Below are 23,357 nucleotides of genomic sequence, written 5' to 3'. Positions count from 1 at the left end.
AGGTACTCTGGTAAATGGGTAATCTCCACGAGATTAATCCACCCAAGAGAATATGGACAAACTTATTTCATATTCTCTTGTCCACCATCAATTATTTATTACGTTTGGGCCATATTTGCAAGCGACCATTTTCTACCTTCTCGGTGCCAAATGAAAATTACTCTCCGGTAATACAGTATATTTTATTATAGTATGCGCACAGTATACATATTTTTACTGATTAATACTACTCTTTTTCTCCTCAGTTATATTTTACCTAAAGTCGCTACAAGATAGTCTACTTTTTAATCAAATAAATCGTTGGATTAAGTAAAGAAACATAGGAGTTGTACTCTAACGATGTATTTGATTGACAGTACTGCCGATTACAGCCATTCTCAATAATAATAATAATAATCATAATCATAATAATAATAATAATTTAATAATTTCTATGGCGCGATTTTCCATGGCAAAATGATCAAATGCGCTTTATAATCGTAAATGTTAATAAAAAGTGAAAAAAAAAAGATATTTACAATTATGATAACTCTGTTGATATATATATAGTATGTAAGCGAACTGTAACGAACTGTATTTTTTTTTTTTTTTTGTTTGTTTTTTTTGTTTTTTTTGATCCAGGTTCTCGACATTTTAATATCCATAGCGCAATAACGCGAGCGCTAACCTGACGGAAAACCATTACAGCCATTCTCAATCACACGCGCCCTCTAGCGATTGTTTCTGTCGCGACGAAGAAGGTTTTGGTGGACGTCAATCACAATGCGTTTCCATAACATTGTCGGAAAGCACAAAGCTATAAGTGCACGTGCCTATGGAATGTCATGGAAACGCTGATTGACTTCCACCAAAAGCTTCTTCGTCGCGACAGAAACAATCGCTAGAGCAGCGCATGTGATTGAGAATGGCTGTAATCTTGTCGCAGTCGCAACTTTCGATCAGCGCGAAGCAATGAAAACAGTGCGGTGAGGAAAGGATGTGTCAAATGTCGAAAGTAAAGCTTTGACAAGAACAATTTACGAGAATTAAAGATGATTGCTTTATTTACAACTGATAAATACAAGACCTAAACCTTACATCTAAAAACAAACAAAAAAGAGTAATGCTTAGTAATGAGGCGAGTTTAGTCACTTACTACCACTACCATATAAGGTATTCCATTGGATGTAGGTGTCTAGATCTTTCTGTGAGACGCTTGCTCGTACTTGGCTTAGCGCGGCATCAAAATCTGTGTATTCTATTGGACGAACCTAAAACAAATGATTGAGGTCATACTACGTATAAAGTATCCTAAAGGTGTAAAGATTTAATGGTTTTAATTTTCCATTCTTATCTCCTAAAGGTGTTTTTCGTAATATTACAGTTTGGAGTTAACTGTTGCTCAGGTTTAGCCTCGTTATTGTGAAGAATACTCATGTGTTCCAGTGAAGGTCCGTGGAACTTCAAAGTGTTTGTATTGTTGAAGTTGTACAATCTTTACTTTACTATTGGTATATGTGAAGATTTAGGCACTAATTCGAGGCTTAACCTGACTAAATGAGTCTGTAATCAAGAAACACAGCGGTAATTTCAAACACTCGAAAATAGTCTATTGAAAGATACGTATAACGTTACCTGGTCAGCAGTAATGTGTTCAATGTCTGATGTTGCTATGCAACGAATTGGACCAATAGCAGCCTCTCTGCATAGGTTACTCATGTCAGAACCAGAATAACCTGATTTGAGATCAATATAAAATGCATTTTAAAATTTAAAAAAAAAAAAAAAAAAAAAAAAATCAATTCAATTCAAAAGTATCCTAATCATAGGCTTGCTATTAATCTATATATTCTCCAAAAAAAAAATTTTTTTTGTCATTCTTCTTTTTATTATTACTATTTATTACTCTTAACAATTTTTGATTGGCGTTGCCGCAATGCATTGTGGTATTTCGATTTTTGTGCACTATTAAGACATCTTGCGAGATATTTTTAAGAATCGTTTTTTTGACATCAATTATCGAGAACTGTCAGTCGAACCGTTAGCAATAAATGTAAAAAGAGAGACTTCTAACCTTCTGTGCGAGTAACAATCTTAGAAATATCTTGTTCCGTCAGGTTGTAATTTTGCTGTGATAACAGGTTTTGGATGATCTGGTGACGAGCGCCGCCATCAGGGAGTGGAATGTAAAGGCGTTTAACAAGCCGTCTGCGAGCTGCTTCATCTATCTCTTGAGGTCTGAGAAAGGGTGTGAATCAATCAGCTATATATCTATCTGTCTCAACCAAATTATGCAATCTAACTTCGTTACTTATCTCCCTCTCTCTATTCATTCACCCAATCATGCATCCATTCGTGTCCTTTTACCAGCCGGCATCCCCCCATTTGTTCGTCTGTTCATCCATTCATCATCCATTTATCATTAATTTACCAATCGTGTATCCATTTATCTTTCCTTTCTCCAGCCGACATCCCCCCCCCCCCCCCCCCCCCCATCCATTTGTTCGTCCATTCATCCATTCATCGTTCGTCCATCCATCATTTATTTATCCGTCCGTCCGTCCATCCATCCGTCGACTCATCTATCAATCCATCCATACACCCTTTTCCACTTATGAACATGTTATCCAAACAAAAATGAGTTTTTTAATAAATCCACGGAAGCAATTTGTTCAAAGTAGATAATAGCAAAAACCCCGACAGTGCACGTTCGCAACATCCGTGTGGGTGGTTAACGACGATATCTCACTTACCTATTTGTTGCACCCACAACTAACAGCCTCTCATCTGTATTTGTTGTTGCGCCATCCTAACAAAATATTCAAAAAGATCTTTATTTCACATTCTCTTGCCACATCACGAATGCTCGAAACGAAAAAATCAAAGAAAAACAAAACAAAACAAAAAACCAAAAAACAAACAAAACAAAACAAAACAAACAAAAAAAAAAAAAAAAAAACAAAAAAAAAAAACAACGAAAAACAAAACAAAACAAAAAAATTAGTTGAACCCTGGAATAACCTCTGAGCTTAAGTCATGGTACAGCTAATTTACTGATCGAATAAGGATTTAGTAATTTAGGTTCAGGTCAAACGTTGAACTTCAGATGACCCCAACCTAATTGAAACAATGGATAAAAAGGCGGTTTTCGTGGATGTAATTAGGTTCGGCTCATGTAAAGTTCGACTTTGGACATAAATAAATAATAATATATAATAAATAAATAATGGGGATTAACAGTGGATTCCGCAGAGTGGCTCTTCTTCCACTAGATTCCAATTGAAATTTAGCTGATTTTTGCGGAGGGAGGAAAGCCGGAGAACCCGGAAAACCCTCGAAGCACAGGAGAGAACCAACAAACAACTCTACTCACATACGACACCGAGCTCGTCGGGACTCGAACCTGGGTTACATTGGTGAGAAAAAGGCGCTCTCATCGCTACGCCACCCATGCTTCCCCCACGAGTCTTAGTTTTCTCGAAGGGAAGAAAACTGGAAAAAATCGGGCAAAAACCCTCGAATCAAAAGAGAGAGAGAGAGAATTAACAAACTCTACTCACAAGTCATGGCGAATGCAGACATGGAACCGAAGATCCCAGAGTTGAGAGGTGAGTGCTGACTACCGCTACCCTACCCTTTATTCCCTTAGATATTCACTAAAGTGGCTTCAAGGAAATTCATCTAACAGGACATAAATAGGCCATTTGGTGGTGACTGACGTTACGAAAACCTGAGCGGAAGTCATCTTCAGAGTCCATTGAAGTTCAGTTTTCTCGCTGGACTCACGAAATGTCAGTCACCAACCAACAACAGTCTTTCTCAAGACTACGCTCATAATATGCTTTCGATTTCAAGATACGAAGCATTTTAAACTTTGTTTAACATCCACCAGAACCTTCCCAAGGGACCTTTGGCTGAATTGATTCGTTATCAAAGTGACTGATATATCAACACGTGACTGTTTGTTGCAAATCGCCTATTATGGATAACCCTTGTAAGTGTCTTACCAACTGTACGAGGAATTCAGTTTTGATTCTTCTTGATGCTTCGTGTTCGCCATCACTTCTTTGGGTCAGTAGTGAGTCAATCTCATCTATGAAGATCACTGCTGGTAGATGACATCTGGCTACTGCAAATAACGCTCGTACCATCTTCTCTCCTTCACCAACCTTGACGAAAGAATTACTGTTTGTTGATGCATTCCTTTACTTTCTATCCTTACTCTCCTAGGGCGGTTTTCGTATAAAGTAGGAAGCGATAGACGATTTCCGAAATACGCGAGCGCTTTCATAAATATCACAGGCGCAGACATCAAAAAGTTTTTCAAAAAGTTCTTATCCTGCTTCCCAACTAAACGAAACTTCAAAATATTCATTTGTTAAATACATGTATCAAAGCCATTTCAATGTTACGGCATGTCGTACCGCGTACTTGCTGTATGCAAGTCAAGTTTGTTTCCCAGGAAAAAACTGGGTGTCGAGATGGCATTGCAATGCATTTTGGGCCGTTTTAGGGAACATTTTTCCAAGATGGCGTCTATTATGTCTCCTAAAACAGTCCCACAATGCTCTGCAATGCAAACTCGACCCAGTTTTCCCCTCCACCTTGGAATGGCTGATAGTTATACATACCCATTTTGAAGTCAGAGAGGATGCACTGATGCTAAAGAAAGTGGCTTTAGACTGGCTGGCTATGCATTTACCAATCAATGTCTTTCCAGTCCCTGGGGGACCAAACAACAGCAATCCCTTGGGGGGTCCCCTCAGTCCCTTGAAAATATCCCTGTAAATGACAAATAGTGTACAAGTAATGAGATGATCCATCTATCTATCCATTCATCCATCCATCTATCCATCCATCCATCCATCCATCCATCCAACCAACCAACCAACCAACCAACCAACCAACCAACCAACCAACCAACCAACCAACCAACCAACCAACCAACCATCCATCCATCCATCCATCCATCCATCCAAACAACCAAACAACCAAACAACCAAACAACCAAACAACCAAACAACCAACCAACCAACCAACCAACCAACCAACCAACCAACCAACCAACCAACCATCCATCCATCCACCCACCCACCCACCCACCCACCCATCCACTAATAACATTTCAATTCACTTTATTTCCATTGTCAGCAACTGGATGCCCAATATGACTTTTTGATACCAAGATCATCTAAGATGCAATACTAATGAACTTACGGTCTAAGCATAGGCCAGACTACAATCTCCTTGATGACATTCTTGGCAAACTCCAGTCCAGCAATATCGTCCCATGTGATGGGAGGTCCATGGTCCATTATCTTGGGTACCATAATAAACATGTCCATTAATAATGAAGATTTGCTTAACAAACAGAACAGTGTTATTTGTGTATGGTTTAGTAAGACATTAGGGAACCCTGTGGTGCATTTGGGAATGAAAAAAATATTAGAGTCGGCAAAAATCGGCAAGAAAATTAGGGTTGGTCGCTCGACAGGAAACACACTTATTTTTTGTTTGTCCTTATCAATATGTGACCAAGCAAAGTCACTGGTCAAGAGGACCAGCATGAGAGGTATTTGGCTAGACAAGTGCCAACTTTGACCAGGCATTGTCTGTTGACTAGCCGTTATTTTGAGCCATGTGTAACATGTAGTAAATGTTTCAATAATGAAATGCGACCAAGAAGAGTTGAAATACAGTTTGGGTAAAACCTCACCTCATTCATTATAAGCTCTACCATCTTCGGCTCTATATTTTTCAGTCTTTCATCTATTTCTGGTTCCATTCCATCATCCATGTCTCCGCTGTTCTTATCAAAACCTCTTTTCCTGGTCATACTAGTACTAGTAACAACGATATGATATTACATAGCATATTTAATGGGGACCCCAGAGGAAGGGGGTGATGGGCTATACGCCCACCAATATGTTTACCACTATTTTTGATTTATTTTTAATTGTTTGAGAAAAGAATGGCACTCTGAAGAGCCAAAGATAGTCAGTCAGGCTGTGTGTCGTGGATTCACACTACTTTGACAATGTAATGATGAAATTTATCATAAATAAGAGGATAGACACATAAAAAATGATGTCAATTTATTGAATAGAGTATGAAAAAAAAAAACTGTTTAATTTGTTAAGTTTTTACATTACATCATGTGATGTTGATGCTACAACTTACTTTTCCATCACTTCATCATCACTATTGTTTCGTGGTACTGGAGGCACAAACTTGCTACTTGGGCCACGTCTAAACAAATATATAGACATTGAAAATGATTAGGTGGTGGATAGATGGATGGTGGGTGAGTGGTGTTAAAGCTCTCCTCAGATTTAATTGGAGGGGTTTCCTCTGGATTGTCTGGTTTTCCTCCCTCTGCAAAACATGCTTAATATCAATTTCATTTGTAAATTAACTGTGCCTTGACTTTGTTCAGCCTAGAATCTGTTTCTGGGTATGAAAAAAATGAAGCGTAAAGGTGAATTTATGGATAATGGATGGGTGGATGAGTAGTTGGAGGAAGGGAGACAGGGAGTAATGATGGATTGATTGGAGAGGGATGGATTGATGGGGGAGGGATGGAGGGAGGGAGGGATGGATGGGTGGATAGACAACAGCTATGTTACTGAAGTCCATAGCATAACTTCACAGAAAACTTTTACCTTGTTCCAAGTGTCCTCCTTGACAAAGCTCCATAACCATTACCACTGCTTGTTTTCTGTCTGTCATCACCAACTCCTCTATTTGCTTGATGCCCCCCTCCTCTCTCGTTTTTTGTCTTACAATCAATTATCTGCTCAATCAACAACCATTAAGAAAGATTACAATTGAATAACAACCATCATAGCAGAGTAACAAAGTAAGCTATAACCAGCACTCACATATTTGTGCTTTGCAGTAATAAATTTTGATGGTTTTGACTGTTCCTGGAAATCCTCACCATCATCCTTCCTAGTAAATAGATTTTGGCCCTGCTCTTTAATAGGCTGCATACTGGTATTGGCATTATCCTGAATAGAACAAACCCTTATTACATTATACACAGGAAATATGTACTCACTAATACCTTAACAGCCAAATTCTTGTATCATGATCCTTTTTCTAAGCTCTTCACTTTTGAATATAGCTTTAGTGCGACTTAATTATTAAAAGACCCATGTTGGGTGGTGAAAATGGGTGGACATGATCCAGCTGGGTAGATCCAACTTAAATTTGAAAAACAAAGGGTTGAGGTACAAGGAATATTACTGCAACAATTTACCAGAAGAATTGGCGGGAATGTCTCAAAAATTATTGATGAGTTGCTACCAAGCACTTTGATTTTGCACAATAACCTGACTCACTCCCACCAGTGCTTTCAGACTCTTATTACAATATTAACAGTAGTCCTATCATAATAGTGTCTGTATAGAAAACAGAATGTCACTATACCTTAGAGGGAAATGCCTTGTTATAAGAAGGGTTGGGACCTTGCGTCTGGCCATGGAGTGTAGATTTAGATGTGCCAGCTATGTTGCCATGTAAGGGCTGCCTAGTCGTAGTACTGTCTTCTGGGTATAAATTATTCAAATTATTTTTTTCTCAAGTGAAGGTGTAAGGTTTGGAATATTCATGTATTATGCTCCCAGCTAATCAGAAAGCAAGTTATGGCATATCAGGGCTAAACTAGAATAATAACTTGTCTTGTCCAATCTCTGCCTTGCCAGTCGTTTTGACCAGTAATGTTTGGCCAGAAACCAGGTATAACCAAGTTAGAGCTAATTTGGCCAGTCCACCATCAGTTACAGACCAGCCCTGCCTTTACTAATTTGTATTTTATAAAAGAAATAAAAATCTTGCTTTATGTGCTGCATGCAGTTATTTATAAAGTACTCTGGATTGGTAGAATACTCAAGAAGTTGAGAAGCACTCTGCTATTGTTATGCATCTCCTATCATTTAACTCATGTTCTTTCAATCCCAGTGTAATTTATTCAAAACAGCACATACAGTACTGTAGCACTTGTGCACATTTGCTACTTTCTTCAATATAACAGCTTCCCACCCTATATCAATCAGCTAACTATATTGACCAATCATGAATTAATGTGGCCACCAACCAGAAAAAATTATTCTACTAACCATTTGAATAAACAAAATTCCATTTTCTCTTATTAGATGAAGTGTTGTTTTCCTCAGTATGGCCTGCTTTTTCCATAATGGCAGGAGGATTTTGTTTGCTGGTTTCTGCATTAGGATCAAGTTTTGAGTTCCTTTGGTTTGTAAGGTTGTCCTTCCAAGAATTGTCTGAGGAAGATACTTCTGTAACCATAGAATCTTCAGAAAAGTGAGGGCTTTGATTTTGTGTATTTTTTGAAAGTTCCAATTCCTGTGATAATAAAACAGTAATAAAACAGTAAAATGACCACTCATCATGAGTTTTTCTTTAGCTCAGTAGTTTGAGCAACCAACCGGTATCTGATTCTGATTTTCTCCCTGTTTTCAATATAGCTAGTGACAATGGATGGATGGATGGAGGGAGGGATGGATGGAGGGAGGGAGGGAGGGAGAGAGAGAGAGAGAGGGTCATCCTTCACAAATTTGCAAGATGTGAACAATAGAAAACAATGACCTTTCCCCAACCCCGCCCCTAAACCTAACCAATCACAGTCAGGGGACGTTGCAAATTCGTGAAGCCTAACCTGAGAGAGAGAGAGAGAGTGATGGATTAATTAATTAATTAAGAAAGAAAGGAAGGTGGAAGGAAGGAATTACTGAATAAATAAATACATAAATAAATTCCTTCAGGGTAAGGGCAGGCTGCATTCCTCTTTGTCCATTGGGGGAGGTATTATAGCTTCACTTGCCTGATTTCTCTTGATAAAATCTTTCCATACTTTACTGTTTTTAAAAGCATCTAGTGTAAGGGATGACTCCCAATTTGGACTATCTGAAAAGATAAAATTTTACCCCTTCATAAGTTTATATTTTCAAACTAGGTAACCAGATTACCCTCTTCACACACACACACACACAAAACAATTACAAAATTAACAATTATCAAACATAGCCTTCATACCATTTCTGTGTCCTGTTACTAGCGCCAACACAGGTTCTGCAAAATTATTTAAACCGGAATTCGTATCCTGGCCATCAACAATACCACAATACTTGTCAGCATATTGTCGGGATAGTCGAGAGTAGCCTTCCCTGGATACAACACCACTAAAGAAAAACACGACAAAAATAGTCAAAAACGAGTAACTTGAAAAACTAAAGAATCTTAAAGTATTGATAAAGAATTATTTTTTGCTTACCTTGAATGTAAATGGCTGATTTGATTTAAAAGACCACGGAGGTCATCAGCTTTTCGCGAAGGTGAGCTGTCATTCGACTCAGCTTCGAAATGCAGTCTTTGCCATAAACTTAAAAGTTTTGAATCACGTTCGCTAAAATTCATGAGTTTCACAATATTTAAGTAGTTTTACAACATTTTTGGATCCTTGTGGACGATATAGAAGCTTAAGATTGAAAGAAAATGCAGTTCTCAGTGAAAATACGTGTATAATACGTCCGCCATTTTGAAGTTTATACTTTTGGCGGGAAAAGTTATGCAATTTCTGATACCACCGGGAGGTAGTAGAGCAAAAAAACATAAATCATGGGAGGGGAGGGTCTATATTTTTTGTATAAGAAAAGAAGTAGGCAACCTTTTTCATTCCCTTTCCTTTCGCATGAGGCAGTAAATAAAAGGCGTAGGACACTATGCTTACAGGGAGACTAATTTAGATAAAAGTGCCAGACCAAAATAAATTCTGGAAAATATATTATTTTATTGAAAAAAGCAGGTTATAGAGAATAAGATAAGTGTGCTCAATAATACAAGCAAACAGGAAAATGAAGCAAAAAATGCGTAGTACTGTTTTTGAAGGTACACATAAAGATAATCAAGCACAGGAACAAATAATATATTCTTCAGACTTTATTATGCTCAACAAATTCTCTCTTTGATAGGATAAAAGACTCTTACAGGAAATAAGAGATGTCGACTTGGGGCAAGTGTATAATGTAATCAGAGTTGGACTGCTCTGGTGGAATTATGGAGGTCACATGTACAGGGAAAAAAAGTTTTTTTAGCTCTTCTGATTTGGCCTTGGGGACTTTTTATACATGTTCAAGTACCCTGGTTGTATTTCATACAGTCCAAAGTCCATTCTAACCATTTTTAATATCCATGTGTGTAAGGGTGTCTATGACCCTCAGCCTCTCCCTCTCTGTAGTTCCTGCTAATACAGTACTCATATTTGTTACCAATTCCTCCCCCCCCCCCCCCCCCCAAAGAAGATAAGACACCATAAATAATGATAATCCCTAAATAATTATTGGTGTAAGATTGCTATTTGTTGTTCCAAATACTGATGGTAATTGGCAAATCACAAAATGTGGAACAGAATTTTGATCTTGGTCTTGTTTGTGATCAATGGAAAACTTTCAATATTTGATATTCAATAAAAACAAGAACAAATAATAATAATAATTCAACAATAAGTATTTTAGTCTTTTTATTTAAGAGTTTTAATAAGTCTTTCTTAGACGTATTGTTCATTAGATTCAAAATTTCACAAGGTGTTAATATTGTACAGCACATAACAACATAATAAGAGATTACTAAGTATAATTTGACACATCAACAGACCTATACAAAACTTTAAAATATATTTTTCCAGTATAATGAAAAGCTTTTAACATCTTTTCCCTTGACCTAAAAAAACTCCTCAAAGCTTAATGTAATGCACTGCACTAAATTAACACAACCAACACTAGAATAGGTTTTTCAGCATGATCTTGTTATCAAATTACATTACTTTTCTTTATTCAAGTGTTCTTGGTAAAGCTGAAATGTTAAAAAAAATATTATCAGTCATTAGTCTTATTTTTGGCTTGGGCTACAGGGTGGTACCTCTTATATCTAAGTAGATGAAAAATCAAAATACATGCCAGTTGAGGTAATGTGTGGTATGAACTTCATGGAAGAGACCCTTATAGGGAGTGATGGTTGTAAGAAACAAGGAGTTTCTTTGCTCAGGCTTCACCCTAGGTTTCAGAAGCTCTCTCAAACCAGTCCTTTTCATTTGCAGGTCTATAACGAAACCTCCAAAGGGGAAGCACTGAAATGAGAGAACCTATGCAACCCAGTGTAAGCTTAGAGCAAAATGACCACAAATTCCAGACATTTAGTAGCATTAAGTTTCCATCAATAAATATATTATTGTATTCAAGTCAGCAGCAGTAAGGGGGACTCGCGGTCACCATTCGGAATCGCCCGGGGATTACCTGCCCCCACGTAACGGCGCCGGCCGCGGGAATTATTCGAGCCAACTCTACGGACTTTTAGGCAAATATCCGATTTGTCCACTTTACCCGTACCCAACCCGTAGGCAGTAAGGGGGACTCGCGGTCAATGTCAAAGATTTACGGGTTTTACAGGCGGTTTAAGGAAGGCGCCGGCAGCGGGAAATACCCGTGTCTTGTTATTTGTTGCTGCTATGTTAGGAATATTTGTCTTATATATGCATGAATGTAAAAAGTTCACCAATGACTTCTGTATAATTTGCCTAAGATCCAAAGTTAACATACCCAAGCCCAAGGGTTTCTGGTGTTGTGGTAAAAAAATGCAAATAGAAGACGACACGTCAGCACAGTGTTACGAGTGTGGTAAGAATATTCGTAATGCCGTACCAAATGCTACCAGAGAGCAGTATTACGCCAATGGAGGTCGTAAGAAGACCCCATACAAGAGAATAAAATACTTCCGAGACTGGATGAGTCATATCCAAGGTTTACATCCGGTATATTTAAGCGACGAAGTAAGGAAGAAAATCATAGACCACTTAGAAGAGACAACCCCGCAAAGTCTACGGAAAACGTTGAAAAAATTAAAGCTAGGGAAATATTACAAAGCTATTCCCTATCTTTTGTCTGAAATTACCGGTAAGTCTATTCCCGAGGTTTCTGATATGAGCAGAGCCGAGTGGATGTTTTGTCGGCTGGATAAGGATATTCCTTATTATCCTGACGTAATCTACGAAATATTTTACGAAATTGACCCCAACCACCCCCTGTTAGGATGGATTCCGAGAAAATAAAAATGCAAAACTGGCGTTTATTTTGCCAGAAACCCCACTGGGGAATGCATCGCGCAGAACACCAAGCTATCCCCAGTAGGGTTTTTTGCATTTTGGGCTTACGGGGCTTATTTCATCCCGCGCCAGAGGCCCTCTAGTACATACACATATATCTTTCTTACGACCCACCAGAGGGTGAACTCCGGACAGCGTCCCGAGACACCCCCTGACTTTTCCAATCGCGAAACCCCCCATCGCGGGGTTGAATCGCACTTTCTACCCCTCCCCCCACGGTTGCTGTGAGTGTGGGGAGGCTTTTTTTTCACTCACAGCAACCGGTCCAAATGCGTCTACAGCGAGGCTTGAACTCGGGACTTTAGGCCTCCCCAGCTCCAAAGTCCCACGATCACAAGCGAACGCCAGACACATCTGGACGCTTATGTATGTGAAAAATATTATATTTAATCTGCATAATTTCTAGACTGACGTTCGATATGTAAATAGAATCCCGTCACGCTCTTTTCGAAGCAGATGTTTACTGAGCAAGCTTTCTTTGAAGCTCTTCTTTCGCTTCTTGGTAGATCTTTTTGCGAGATTCCTCGGAAAGATCTTTTACGACTGTTTTTTTATTCCTTATGTCCGTCTTTAATTTCTCGTATTTGTCTTCTTCGGCCAGAATAAGCGAGAATTCTACGTCGTCTATCTTTCTGTCACGCAAAGCCTTTGAGACAAGATCGGTAATTGTATTTACTTTAGCCCTTGACAGAGCTATTGTCGTGTCATGCTTGGATATTTTACTTGACAACTGTTTCATAATGCCCGTAGCAACAGCAGAAATAATACCACAGGCTGCCCCAACGCCGGCCAAAGGAACTCCAACGATTATTCCCGGCCCAGTAAGCGAAGTAGCAACGCCGGAGCCCGTTAACACAACGGATATGGATCCTGAAGTTATCGCAATCTTATGTAGCGTACTCCGGGCTCTGACGTATTTCTTCCTAACTTTTTCGTAGTGTTTTGCTTGTCCTTCCAAGTAAGCCAGGATTAAATTTGCTTTGTTAAGTCTGAAATTCTCTGCGTTTAGTTCGTTAGGACCCTCCTTGGGTAGATCAGGATAAAGTGGAGGTGCTGATGGTATAACATCCATTATATATACTAATGTACGACGCTTTTGGGAATGATATTGAGGAGCAGCCACATCACGACAACCGGGATTACTGGAACTGGAGGGCCTTTAGGAAGATTTTTCCGCATGCAGACCCTAGTAAGTTCGAAAGAAGACCCGATGGGATTTACTATAACGGCTCTAGGATGTACAGCAATGAGGATTTGAAACCTACGCCTCAGCTGAAGCATCCTAAGCCTAAACCCGTGCAAGGTTGGTCAAAGGAATTATTGCTTGGTACCAGTACTTATCCGATACCCGCAGTTACGTTTAATGAACATCCAAGCTTGGACCTAACGTTGAACATGCGGATCTCTAACAACCATTCCTTTCCGTTAAAGGTGCGAGATATCTTCAAAAACGTTCCCATTGTTCATACCACCGCTAAGGAATCTCATGAATGGTTAAGTGGTCCTAACATGCGTTATTGGCCGCAGCAGTTGAACTTTGCTGTTTGGTGTGCCACCAGTGGCTGTGGGGTAAGCGCGAACTTGATGAAGAATTCAATATTCATGTTTCATTTTCACTTCACGGTTAGAAGAATACTGCATGAGATGGGCGTTACTGCATTGCCGGGAGATGCCACGTTTTATCCAAGAGATAATAAATACAACGTTCCGGCCTATAACAGGCTTTGTAAGGAGTTCGGTGTTGTAGGGAAGGATTTTAGATGTACTGCCGGTGCTAACAATGGCTTGGGGCATATTTGGGCTTATTGGGGGATTGGTGGACACGAGCTAAGTGATAAGGAAGTTCATGCATTGAATCTACGATGGAACACTGGGTATCATAAAGAAACTCACGACAGTAGCACCTTCTTTGAACCAAATGCCAAGACCACTAAGGAAGTCAGAGACGGACCTCTGTTCAAAGACGAGGGTGGTAAGTATGGTGGAGCTAATCCACTGATTATTAAGATTACCAACGACGAGCAAACGAAGCAATATCTTAATTTCATACCCCCAGAAGGCAAAGGACTAACCAAAGCCGGCCTTGCCCGTTTGAACCGCAGCATAGAAGCTTACGTGTATTCTATCCTTGGAGCCCAAGTAAATACCCGATCAAGTATAATTGGGAATACGGGTGCCGCAGAAGAGACGCGAGCCGAAGCCTTGGTCTTATTCGAAAGTTCGATCTTGGAGGGCGACATTAGCAAGGGCGTACAGCGTTACCAACTAGCTATACAAAATTCTAAGGCAAGGTTGGACTATGCAGTAGCCCCGGGTTGTTGGTTAATGCCTAGTAATTTATCTATAAATACTGGCTCTGTAGTAGGATACAACAACAAACTTCAACGAGCTACTAAGGATATGAAGTTTGGGGTGAACGACGTGAACTCTGACACTCTTAGGAACATTCCTCACTTCGTAGAGAAGCCAAAAAAGTCACACGAAACGAAGCTACCCGTAGTTAAGAAACCATCAAAGAAGGTTATGCCTGCGATACCTGAGAAATATGACCATAACTTACTAAAGGCCGGCTTAGCAGCTGCGAGCATTGGTCTGAGCTATTATATATGGCGATGAACAACCCCTACGTAGCTGGAGTAGATTGTGTTTATACGACTTACACAGGCGAGAAAAAAATACACCCAGGCATCTTGGGTTGATGTCACGGGCATGTCCGTGAATTTGAACTACTCAGGAAAGAAGTTAATCCTTTGTAGTATTTGCATTGGCACGAGCAGCCATGCCAACGTCGGCTTTAGGTTCCTGGATGAGAATGGCGTACTGCAGCCTATGAGAAATAAGACAAACAACAGGGAGCCTGCGCATTTCTCCGTAGAGCCCAACCCCGGCAGCGCCGAAAATCTATCGGTTTGGACTTTCCACATGGTCGCCGATTGCCATGGGAAGGTAAAGCTGCAGATAAGAGTAGATGACACCGGGAGCGTTTGCATAAATAGTATAGAAAATCAGAGAGATACGGTTTATAATCACGCAACCATTAGCACTTTAACGGTGCTTAGTCTTTAAATATATGAACCCACACGCGAAGGAAGATTGGTTTTTTCATTACTTAGGGGAGGAGTACTACCAGGGGGATAAGTGGTACGATACCGGGGTGTGGGTAAAGGTTGGGGGCTTGGGATTAGTTATGTGCACCATTAACGTTAACCTATGGAATAGCTGTAATCTTGGACTTAGAATCGTAGATGAGGCCAACACCACATTATTACCATATAGGAAAAAGATAAATAAGAGGCACCCATCACACTTTACGTTTGAAGGTGTGCTTGCTACCAGGGAAAACCAACAGCCGGTAACTTTTCACATGGTAGTTAATTGTCAATATGCAAAGCTTCAAGTTCGCCCCAGCGATAACTTCCCAGGTAATCCCAATAGTAAAGGCTTTGTCGTATTTAATGCCATAACGCAAAATGGTGGCTTGCCGGATGCTGTTTGGAATCATAAGACCATTAGCACCATGACTGCCATACCCCTACTACCAAATTATCAAGGCGGTGCGAATACTATCTTTACTTATCCCCAGTCGAGGACGCCTCGGGCGCCTGACGACGATAAGCCACCAGTAATACACAAGGATAAGATCAACCCTTCATCTTCTTCAGGAGGACCACCCCAATAGCGACAACCAAGATCCAAATGTTGTTACCCACAAACTTTAGCAGTTCTCCGCCGGCCCTAAGTGCCAAGGAAACAACCGAACCCAGCAGCCCAGGAAGACCGGCTGCCATCTTTTTTCCCAAGTCCGTCAGCCCATTGCCTAATTTCTTTACGCCCGCGCCTGTAGCCTTAAGCGTGGATAGGATAACTCCTACTACGGTGCTAATAGCAACCGCAAACGCCAGCGGAACGCCATACTTCAAAAGGGCTCTTTTTACCTTTTCCTTGGTGGTAAGCCCCAGCTCCTTTTCCAGTTTTTCCTTTTGCGCCTGTAATTCCGCAAGGCGTATTTCAAGCGTATCTACTTCCCTTTGGGCGGCCTCCCTTTCTTCTTCGGAGCGAGCTTGGTCCTCGATTACTTCTTGCTGCCGCTCTATTTGCCCCTCCAGGTCTTCGATGGCCTGATCTCTTTGCCGGATTTGTTCCTCCTTAGTATTGATTTCAGCCATTAACCGCCGCCTTTCCACCAAAGAGCCAGCTATGGTAGTTTGTAGGTCCTTAGCGTCGTCTCTTGTTAAGTCCAACTCCTGCAGGGCAAGGTTAAGAGCCCTTTGGGCTTGGTTTCTTTCGCGACGAATTTTGGTTCTTTGGTCTACCAGCTCACTTATTTCTTGATTTTTAAATTCGACTTCCCTCCTATGTGCGTCGGTGAGTCGTTGGTTTTGCTTCATGTATTCCTCCTCCCTTTCTTCCAACGTTTCCCGCAGCGCGTCCACCGAGGCGCCTGAGCCTTTAGCCTCCTCCAAGTCCCTTTGTGCTTTATCCCTTTCGCGCAAAGCTTTATCCAACTGGTTCCTCATTTCTACCATTCTTTCGTTACCGAACTTTTTTTCGGTATCGACAATTAGCTGAGTTTGCTTTGCGTATTCTTCCTCCCTTTCTTTTAACGTTTTTTGCAGTTCGATAGCGCGTTTTTCTAGCGCGACCTTTTCGTTCAGGGTCTCCAGCCGCTCTAAAGCGCTCCGGGTAGCCACTTGGAAGCCTTTTAATCTTGTGACGTCACCCCTAACGTCACCATTCTCATCAAAGAGGGGTTGTGGTTTCGTCCAGCGGTCTTTGTCAGGAAATCTCAGGTCTTGAACGCTTATGAGGACTTTGTTTCCGCGTTCTGTGAGCCTTACGTCGTCAGCATCGAAACGGGAATAACGCTGCGTTAGCTCTTGCATTGCCCACTCTACGGTTTCCCGCGCGGCTGCTTCCGGCTCGCCCATGTTTTGAAGCTCTATGTGCTCACGCGGAAACGTGTACTCGTGTGCTTTGGGATGTCTTAGGGCCTTTGCAATTCTATTCCTTAGGGAATCGTCAGGTTGTTGGGTGGGAAGCAGCGGTTCTTCGTCACCGTCGTTGATATCAGCCTGACCTTCCTCAGTGGTGGGATCGAAGTCGGGGTCTGTTCCTTCTACTTCCATTATATATGATAAGCTCAAAGTTAAACCCCAACGTATTACCTAAGCAGGTTGGCGGGCTGAAAGCAGAACGCACCTTTCACCGGGTTACATTCACACCTTCTAGCGCAAAGCCAGGAGAAACCCTGTACGTGGGCGTGCCCCGTCTAACGGATAACCTAGTCTTAGTTCCTGGCACCCTGGCTTTAAGGTTCGACCTAGCAATACAACCAAGCACCAAGGACAAGCGCTATACCGTCAATAATGTGGGTAGGAACCTCGTCTCTAAGATGAGAATCAAGTTCGCAGGGGAATCCCTCTTGGATTTGAATAGGTACGATTTGTACACCACGTATAAGGATCTGTGGCTAACAGCCTTCGACCGTGCACAAAAAATAGAGCAGGGAATTGGAAGCGTTATCCTTCGTAAGCTTCGCAGCGATACCAACCCGGCGCCTACGGACTCCAGCGGAGCAACCGCAGTAGCAGACGCAACAAGGGTAAAGACCGCCTATGGTAGCAAGTACGTTATCCCTTTGGACTTTGAAGTGATTACGAATCATGGCGTGTACTACCCCAGACAGTTATCCGAGTTACAGTTTGAAGTAACATTGGCGGACACTACGAACGTCATAGGAGGCATGGACAGCGCAATTAGTGGAGCCGTGGATCCCTATTCCATCACCAACTTAGAGCTGCAGTATGAGACCGTGTACAGCGAAGAACTGGCCCGTAGCGCTGGCATGGAATACAGCTCCGGCAAGGCATTCCTTTACGACCACGTGGTGATGTATAAGACGTTCAGCTTCCTGGATAAGACGGATGAGGTTATCAACCAAAGTATTAACCTCCCCCGAAGAAGTCTTACGGGGCTGATGCTGGTGTTTGCCAAACCCTACGAAGCCGGTAAGCGCGACTCCGAGGCCTTTCACAACCCCAACATTACTAACGTCGGCGTGAACATAAACGGCGTTCCAAACAAGGTCTACTCCCAGGGGATAAAGCCCGCAGACGTGTACAGGGAGGCCATGCGCAAGTTTGGCGACCAAATTAGCCCCGAGGAATTCTTTAAGGATAAGTATGCGCTGTGGATTGACATGCGCACCATTAACGACGAAGACCTACATGGTCAGGGTTTACGTCTAGTAAATACGCAGGATGGCATAACATTGGAGATCAAACGCACCAAAAACGCCAGTGCGGGCGACGGCGATAAGATAAACTGCTACGTCTTCGTCGTGTCTGACGCGCAGTTAAGCGTGGAAATGAATCAGCTAAAGAGCGTTGCCTATTGATCCACTCGCTCATCCTTTTGATAAAAAAATATCGTTGGTATATAATGCTTCGCGTATTCGAAAACAACGAAACCAAACTGCAATGCATAGTGCAAGGCGATAAACTATACTTCAAAGCAAAGGAAGTGGCGCTGGCGTTGGGTTACGAACGCCCAAAAGATGCAATTAAGGTGCATGTTCGTGAAAAGTATAAGGTAAAGCTTAGCGAACTTAGAGTGGAGGTGAATCGCCTCCCCTCGTATTCACAGCCTAATTCCCTTTACGTAACCGAATCTGGGTTGTATCAACTAATATTTAGCTCTAAGATGCCAACGGCAGAGACATTCCAGGATTGGGTCCTCGAGGACGTTCTTCCCGCATTGAGAAAGACAGGTAAGTATGAAATAGAAAGGCGGTTCGATAGTCCTAACAAGTTAGTCTTCAAAATGGAAAATGAGTTTGACCTGCATAAGAAAGTCGTGGACTACATACGCCGCTTCTACCCACAGATGCTCATAGCGCCCGGCTTAGGGGAATTGCAGGATTCTGACAGCAAACGCATAAAATGCTGGCAGAAGGGTTATCAAAGGGGTCAACCCGACCTCTTAATACTGAACGCGCATTTAAGGTATGAAGGGCTTTGCATCGAATTAAAGACGCCGAAAGGAAATGGCATACTCTCCGCAGACCAACGCAAGATAATTTCGCAGTATGACGCGAATGGTTACCTGACCATGGTTAGCAACGATTATGACGTCATCTGTCGTGCCCTTAGCAACTACGCGGAAGGCATCCGTATTCCCTGTCGGTGGTGCTGCAAACGCTTCAAGACTACGGAGACAAGGGCAACGCATTTAAGAATATTTCATAGATATAATGATCGTCAACCAAATACACTGGCGTGACCTGATTTGCGGTAAAGCATACGAAATAAAAAATTACGTCGTCTTCGAAGACATCGACCGTTTACGGTTAGTCCTCAAAGACTTAGAAGGCAAGGAATATTCCCTTTGGGCGCCGGATTGCGTGCGGTACGTAATTCAGGGCGAGGAATTCACCCACTTACGCAGCTATGGTAAGGTAAATGGCCGATGGAAGTTTGACATTGAAAGAAGAGTCACTCCATCTCCTCTTTGTAGTTAAGCGCGTCTGCTAAAGTCCGCTGCGCTTTAGGATCCGCGGAGCACCAATGCCCCACAAAGGATCCTTCAAGGAATGCACTGCCACAATGAAGGCAGGTGTATTTTTTCTCCTCACGAATTGCGGGGGTTTCAGGGATTATGCAGTCGCTTGGTAGTTCGCATGTAATACAGTCCATATATTGAAAGGGCGATTATGAATCCTCCTAAGAAGGCGGCTGCGTAGGCTAGCATATACCTTTAAAAGGGGTCCTTATTTTTATTGTTGTTTTGTTGATCCCTAACAAACAACAAGAAAAATAAGATCAGGATTTGAGACTCTTTGCACAAACCCTGCTTTACTATTAAAGGCCCCCAGAAACTATTTCAAAAAGTGTCTCAGAATGTTGACAATAAGGTTAAATCTTTGTTAAGGATGCCTGGAAACTATTTCAAAGAGTGTCTCAGAATGTTGACGTTTAGGTTAAATCTTTGTTAAGACAGTTGAAGATATGTTCCTCTTCTCTAACACAACCACAACGATCGCACTCCTGCCTCCAATACTCCCTTTTAGTCCACGGAACGCCTTCGGCGCGTTCAAAAGAGGGGAAAGTACGGACTATCTTCTTATGGTAATCTATGCGATTCCTTAAGTAATCCTCTTTATGCGGGCAGCGACACATCAAATCCGCACATTGGTAGCAATCCACGCCTTCCAAGTCGTAAGCGCGGGAGAGAAACCTATAATTCACTTCATGCGTTCTCCGGTGCGTCTGTAAACGTTGACGACTACTAAGTATCTTATTACAGAAACTACACTGTCTGGTTCGATTACAGACGCCCCTTTTCAGATGCTGCTGCATTTCAAAGGGGTTGGGGAATTCCTTATTACAGTCCTTACAAAGCCCACAAATGCGTTTATCCTGATGTTGTTGCATCTTTTGAATGGTGCTGAATTCCTTACCGCAATCCTTACAAACCTTACTAATTGGCTTCTTCGTGCAAACTCCATGCCGAACATGGTATTGCAGTCTTTGTTTGGTGCTGAACACCTTTTTACACATCAAACAGTCCATATATACTTAACAGTATCTTAGCCTCCATTTAACATCCTTAACAAAGATTTAACCTTATTGTCAACATTCTGAGACACTTTTTAAATAGTTTCCACATATACTTAACAAAGATTTAACCTTATTGTCAACATTCTGAGACACTTTTTAAATAGTTTCCACATATACTTAACAAAGATTTAACCTTATTGTCAACATTCTGAGGCATTTTTTGGAATAGTTTCCACATATACTTAACAAAGATTTAACCTTATTGTTAACATTCTGAGGCATTTTTTGGAATAGCTTATGGGCGACTTAACAAAGATTTAACCTTATTCTTAACATTCTAAGACACTTTTTAAATAGTTTCCAGGCATCCTTAACAAAGATTTAACCTTATTGTCAACATTCTACAGGGGATATCGCATGAAGTCCTTAACGGACTCCTTAGCCCACGTTGCCATCGTTATCAGCGCGCCAAACCGTTCCGCGCGCTTCAGACCACACATTTCATCGTACAACTCCTGCACGCGCTCTTTTAACCGGTCTATCTCCTCCCTTTGCATTTCTATGGTGTCTCTTTTATCTTTTGCGTCGGCGACAATTCTTTGCACTGCTTCCACTGGCTCCATATATTTTAGCGAATAAGTTTAAATATAAATGAACCCAGATCACATGCCTTGTAACGCTCTGATAGTAGGACCCACCGGCTGCGGAAAGACCCAGTTCGTGGTAGAGCAGCTATTAGGACCCTTTAGATACCGCTTCGACTACATCGTGCTGCTTTGCCCCACCTACGTGAATAACCGCACCTGGACGGGCATAGGAGTGAAAGACGACGACTTCTTCGTAGATATCTTAGACCCTAACGAGTTATCCAGCCATTTGAAGTTCTGGCACAAACAATTCCCTAAAGATACGCAAACCTTGCTCATACTGGATGACATCGCCTGCGGGGACGACGTAAAAAGACGCACCTCCGAGCTCGTTAAGCTCGCCTTTAGCGGTAGACACGACAATATCAGCGTTTGGTTGCTCTCGCAGCAGCTTACCAGCGTCTCTAAGCCCTTCAGGGAAAACATAGGCTCTCTCGTAGTATTTTATACTCCAAGTAAGTCTGACCTGGAAACCATCTTAAGCGACTACGGCGGTGAGATATCCAAGGAACAGTTACACGAATACATGCGGCATTTAAAGACGCACCAACATTCCAAGATGATCTTCTCTTTGAGGTTTCCCTACACGGTTGGAATCTATGATTCCTAATGTATATGGACATTGAGCAGCTCTTAGATGAAGTCCCCGCGCAGTTAGACGAAAGTAACCTTAAGGAACAACTCAACATCCTTGTGTCATCTGGGAAGTGCAAAGAAATGATAGGCAAGGAACTTACCCATGAGCAGGTTAATAAGTTGTCAGAAGAGGAGGTTAAGAAGTTCCATAAAAGGTATGAGGCCGCCCTTGCAAGTAAGACCACCGACGCCGTAGCAGACTCCGCCATCCGACTTGCGACTAAATTGCTTGGACTTGCGCTGCCCATAGACGACGTGGAGCAACTGCGGAAGGACATAAGCGAGGACTATGTCATCGCCCAAGAACTTAAGATAACCTGCGGGTGGTTGTCTTTGAAGTGCGGTAAGTTAATGGCAGTCGCCTCTGCAGCACTTCACGTAGCTCAGCACGTCGACTTGAAGGAACTTACGACATCTTGGAAGGACTTTAAGAAGGACAGGGACGTTGAAAAGGTCTTCCAGGCGGCACTTGCTGAGGTACCTGATCACTTAGTCAAGTCGTCCTCAGGAATTACCCAGGTCGCCTCAAGTACTTAGTCAAGTCGTCCTCAAGTACTTAGTCAAGTCGTCCTTAAGTACTTACTTAAGTCATTCTCAAGTACTTATCAAGTCCTTCAAGTCCTTAGATATAAATGAGTGAACCAGAGTCGAAGGTAGAGCAGCCCCAAGAGGAGCAGAAGATTACCAAGGCTAAATCTCCAGGCAGAGTCGCGGCGGGGAAGAAGCTCGCGGAGATGAACAGGAAGAACAAAGCAAAGAAAGAGGAAAAGGTGGAGGAAAAAGAAGAGGAATCCTTTATTAATCCTGGGTACGTCATCGGCGCGTTAGGAGTCATCATAGCAGCAGGCAGCCTCTACTTACAATGGCGGGCTACGAAGCCAAAAGTAAAGTGGGAGCCGCCAACATATCACGCACCCGTGCAGGAGCCTAGAAGCAAAATACCCGTGATGGAGTAATAACCTTCTCACTCTGTAATATAATGTCAACCGCGTTATTGAAAACTGTTGAAGAAGCAGCTATCATTACTTCCATCGTTATATATTCCTTTCTCCTGTAATGATGATTTGTCCCTTAATGATTCCATGAATCTGATTGAAAACTGTCTATCTGATATTGATGCTTGGATGACTACAAATAAATTGAAACTAAATAAAGGCAAAACTGAATTCCTGTTATTTTCTTCAAAGCACAGCCCACAGTTAACTCTTCCTTCTCTTCAATTTGGTTCTGATGTGATAATGCCCTCAATGCATGCTCGGAACATTGGTGTCATATTTGATACGCATCTTACTTTGGTTCGTCATGTGAATAATATTTGCAAGTCTTCTTTTTATCATCTCAGAAACATTGCTAAAATAA

General features: G+C 41.7%; 2 protein-coding genes across 3 annotated transcripts in view; both read right to left on the bottom strand.

Moving 5' to 3' along the window:
* Positions 1 to 168: 168 nt before the first annotated feature.
* On the bottom strand, positions 169 to 9,527 carry LOC116307387 (fidgetin-like protein 1). Of its 2 annotated transcripts, none has more exons than XM_031717634.2 (16): positions 9,275 to 9,527; positions 9,037 to 9,182; positions 8,825 to 8,907; positions 8,100 to 8,346; positions 7,411 to 7,529; positions 6,861 to 6,989; positions 6,642 to 6,772; positions 6,160 to 6,228; positions 5,696 to 5,822; positions 5,197 to 5,297; positions 4,611 to 4,761; positions 3,987 to 4,148; positions 2,733 to 2,788; positions 2,054 to 2,217; positions 1,615 to 1,715; positions 169 to 1,250 (listed from the first exon to the last, which is right to left on the bottom strand). In XM_031717634.2, exons 1-16 carry the CDS (start codon positions 9,415 to 9,417, stop codon positions 1,128 to 1,130), a joined length of 2,052 nt encoding a protein of 683 aa, XP_031573494.2. In that variant the 5' UTR covers positions 9,418 to 9,527; the 3' UTR covers positions 169 to 1,127. The 2 variants fall into 2 exon arrangements, with proteins under 2 accessions (XP_031573494.2, XP_031573495.2); XM_031717635.2 differs by having other exon boundaries at positions 7,411 to 7,526.
* Positions 9,528 to 10,502: 975 nt separating this feature from the next.
* Positions 10,503 to 23,357, bottom strand: part of LOC116307395 (succinate--CoA ligase [ADP/GDP-forming] subunit alpha, mitochondrial) — a 27,985-nt gene continuing 15,130 nt past the window's right edge. Inside the window, exon 12 of the mRNA XM_031717645.2 lies at positions 10,503 to 10,851. Within this exon, the coding sequence (XP_031573505.2) occupies positions 10,819 to 10,851 (33 nt within the window). The 3' untranslated portion in view covers positions 10,503 to 10,818. The remainder of the gene's footprint in view (positions 10,852 to 23,357) is intronic.

Source organism: Actinia tenebrosa, unplaced genomic scaffold, assembly GCF_029948245.1.
Source record: "Actinia tenebrosa isolate PJP-AT-01 unplaced genomic scaffold, QUT_ActTen_1.0 PGA_scaffold0__85_contigs__length_37466705, whole genome shotgun sequence".
In the NCBI taxonomy this organism is placed as follows: domain Eukaryota; kingdom Metazoa; phylum Cnidaria; class Anthozoa; order Actiniaria; family Actiniidae; genus Actinia; species Actinia tenebrosa.
Note: the sequence above shows the minus strand (reverse complement) of the source record. Positions and strands in the feature narration are given on the sequence as shown.

Bases quoted from the DNA above. Each gene is read 5' to 3' on its own strand.
- LOC116307387 (XM_031717634.2), bottom strand. From the start codon at position 9,417: ATGAATTTTAGCGAACGTGATTCAAAACTTTTAAGTTTATGGCAAAGA. The intron at 9,183-9,274 runs GTAAGCAAAAAA...GTTTTTCTTTAG, and splicing joins ATCAGCCATTTACATTCAAG to TGGTGTTGTATCCAGGGAAG. The intron at 2,218-2,732 runs GTAAGTGAGATA...ACCCTTTCTCAG, and splicing joins GTTGTGGGTGCAACAAATAG to ACCTCAAGAGATAGATGAAG.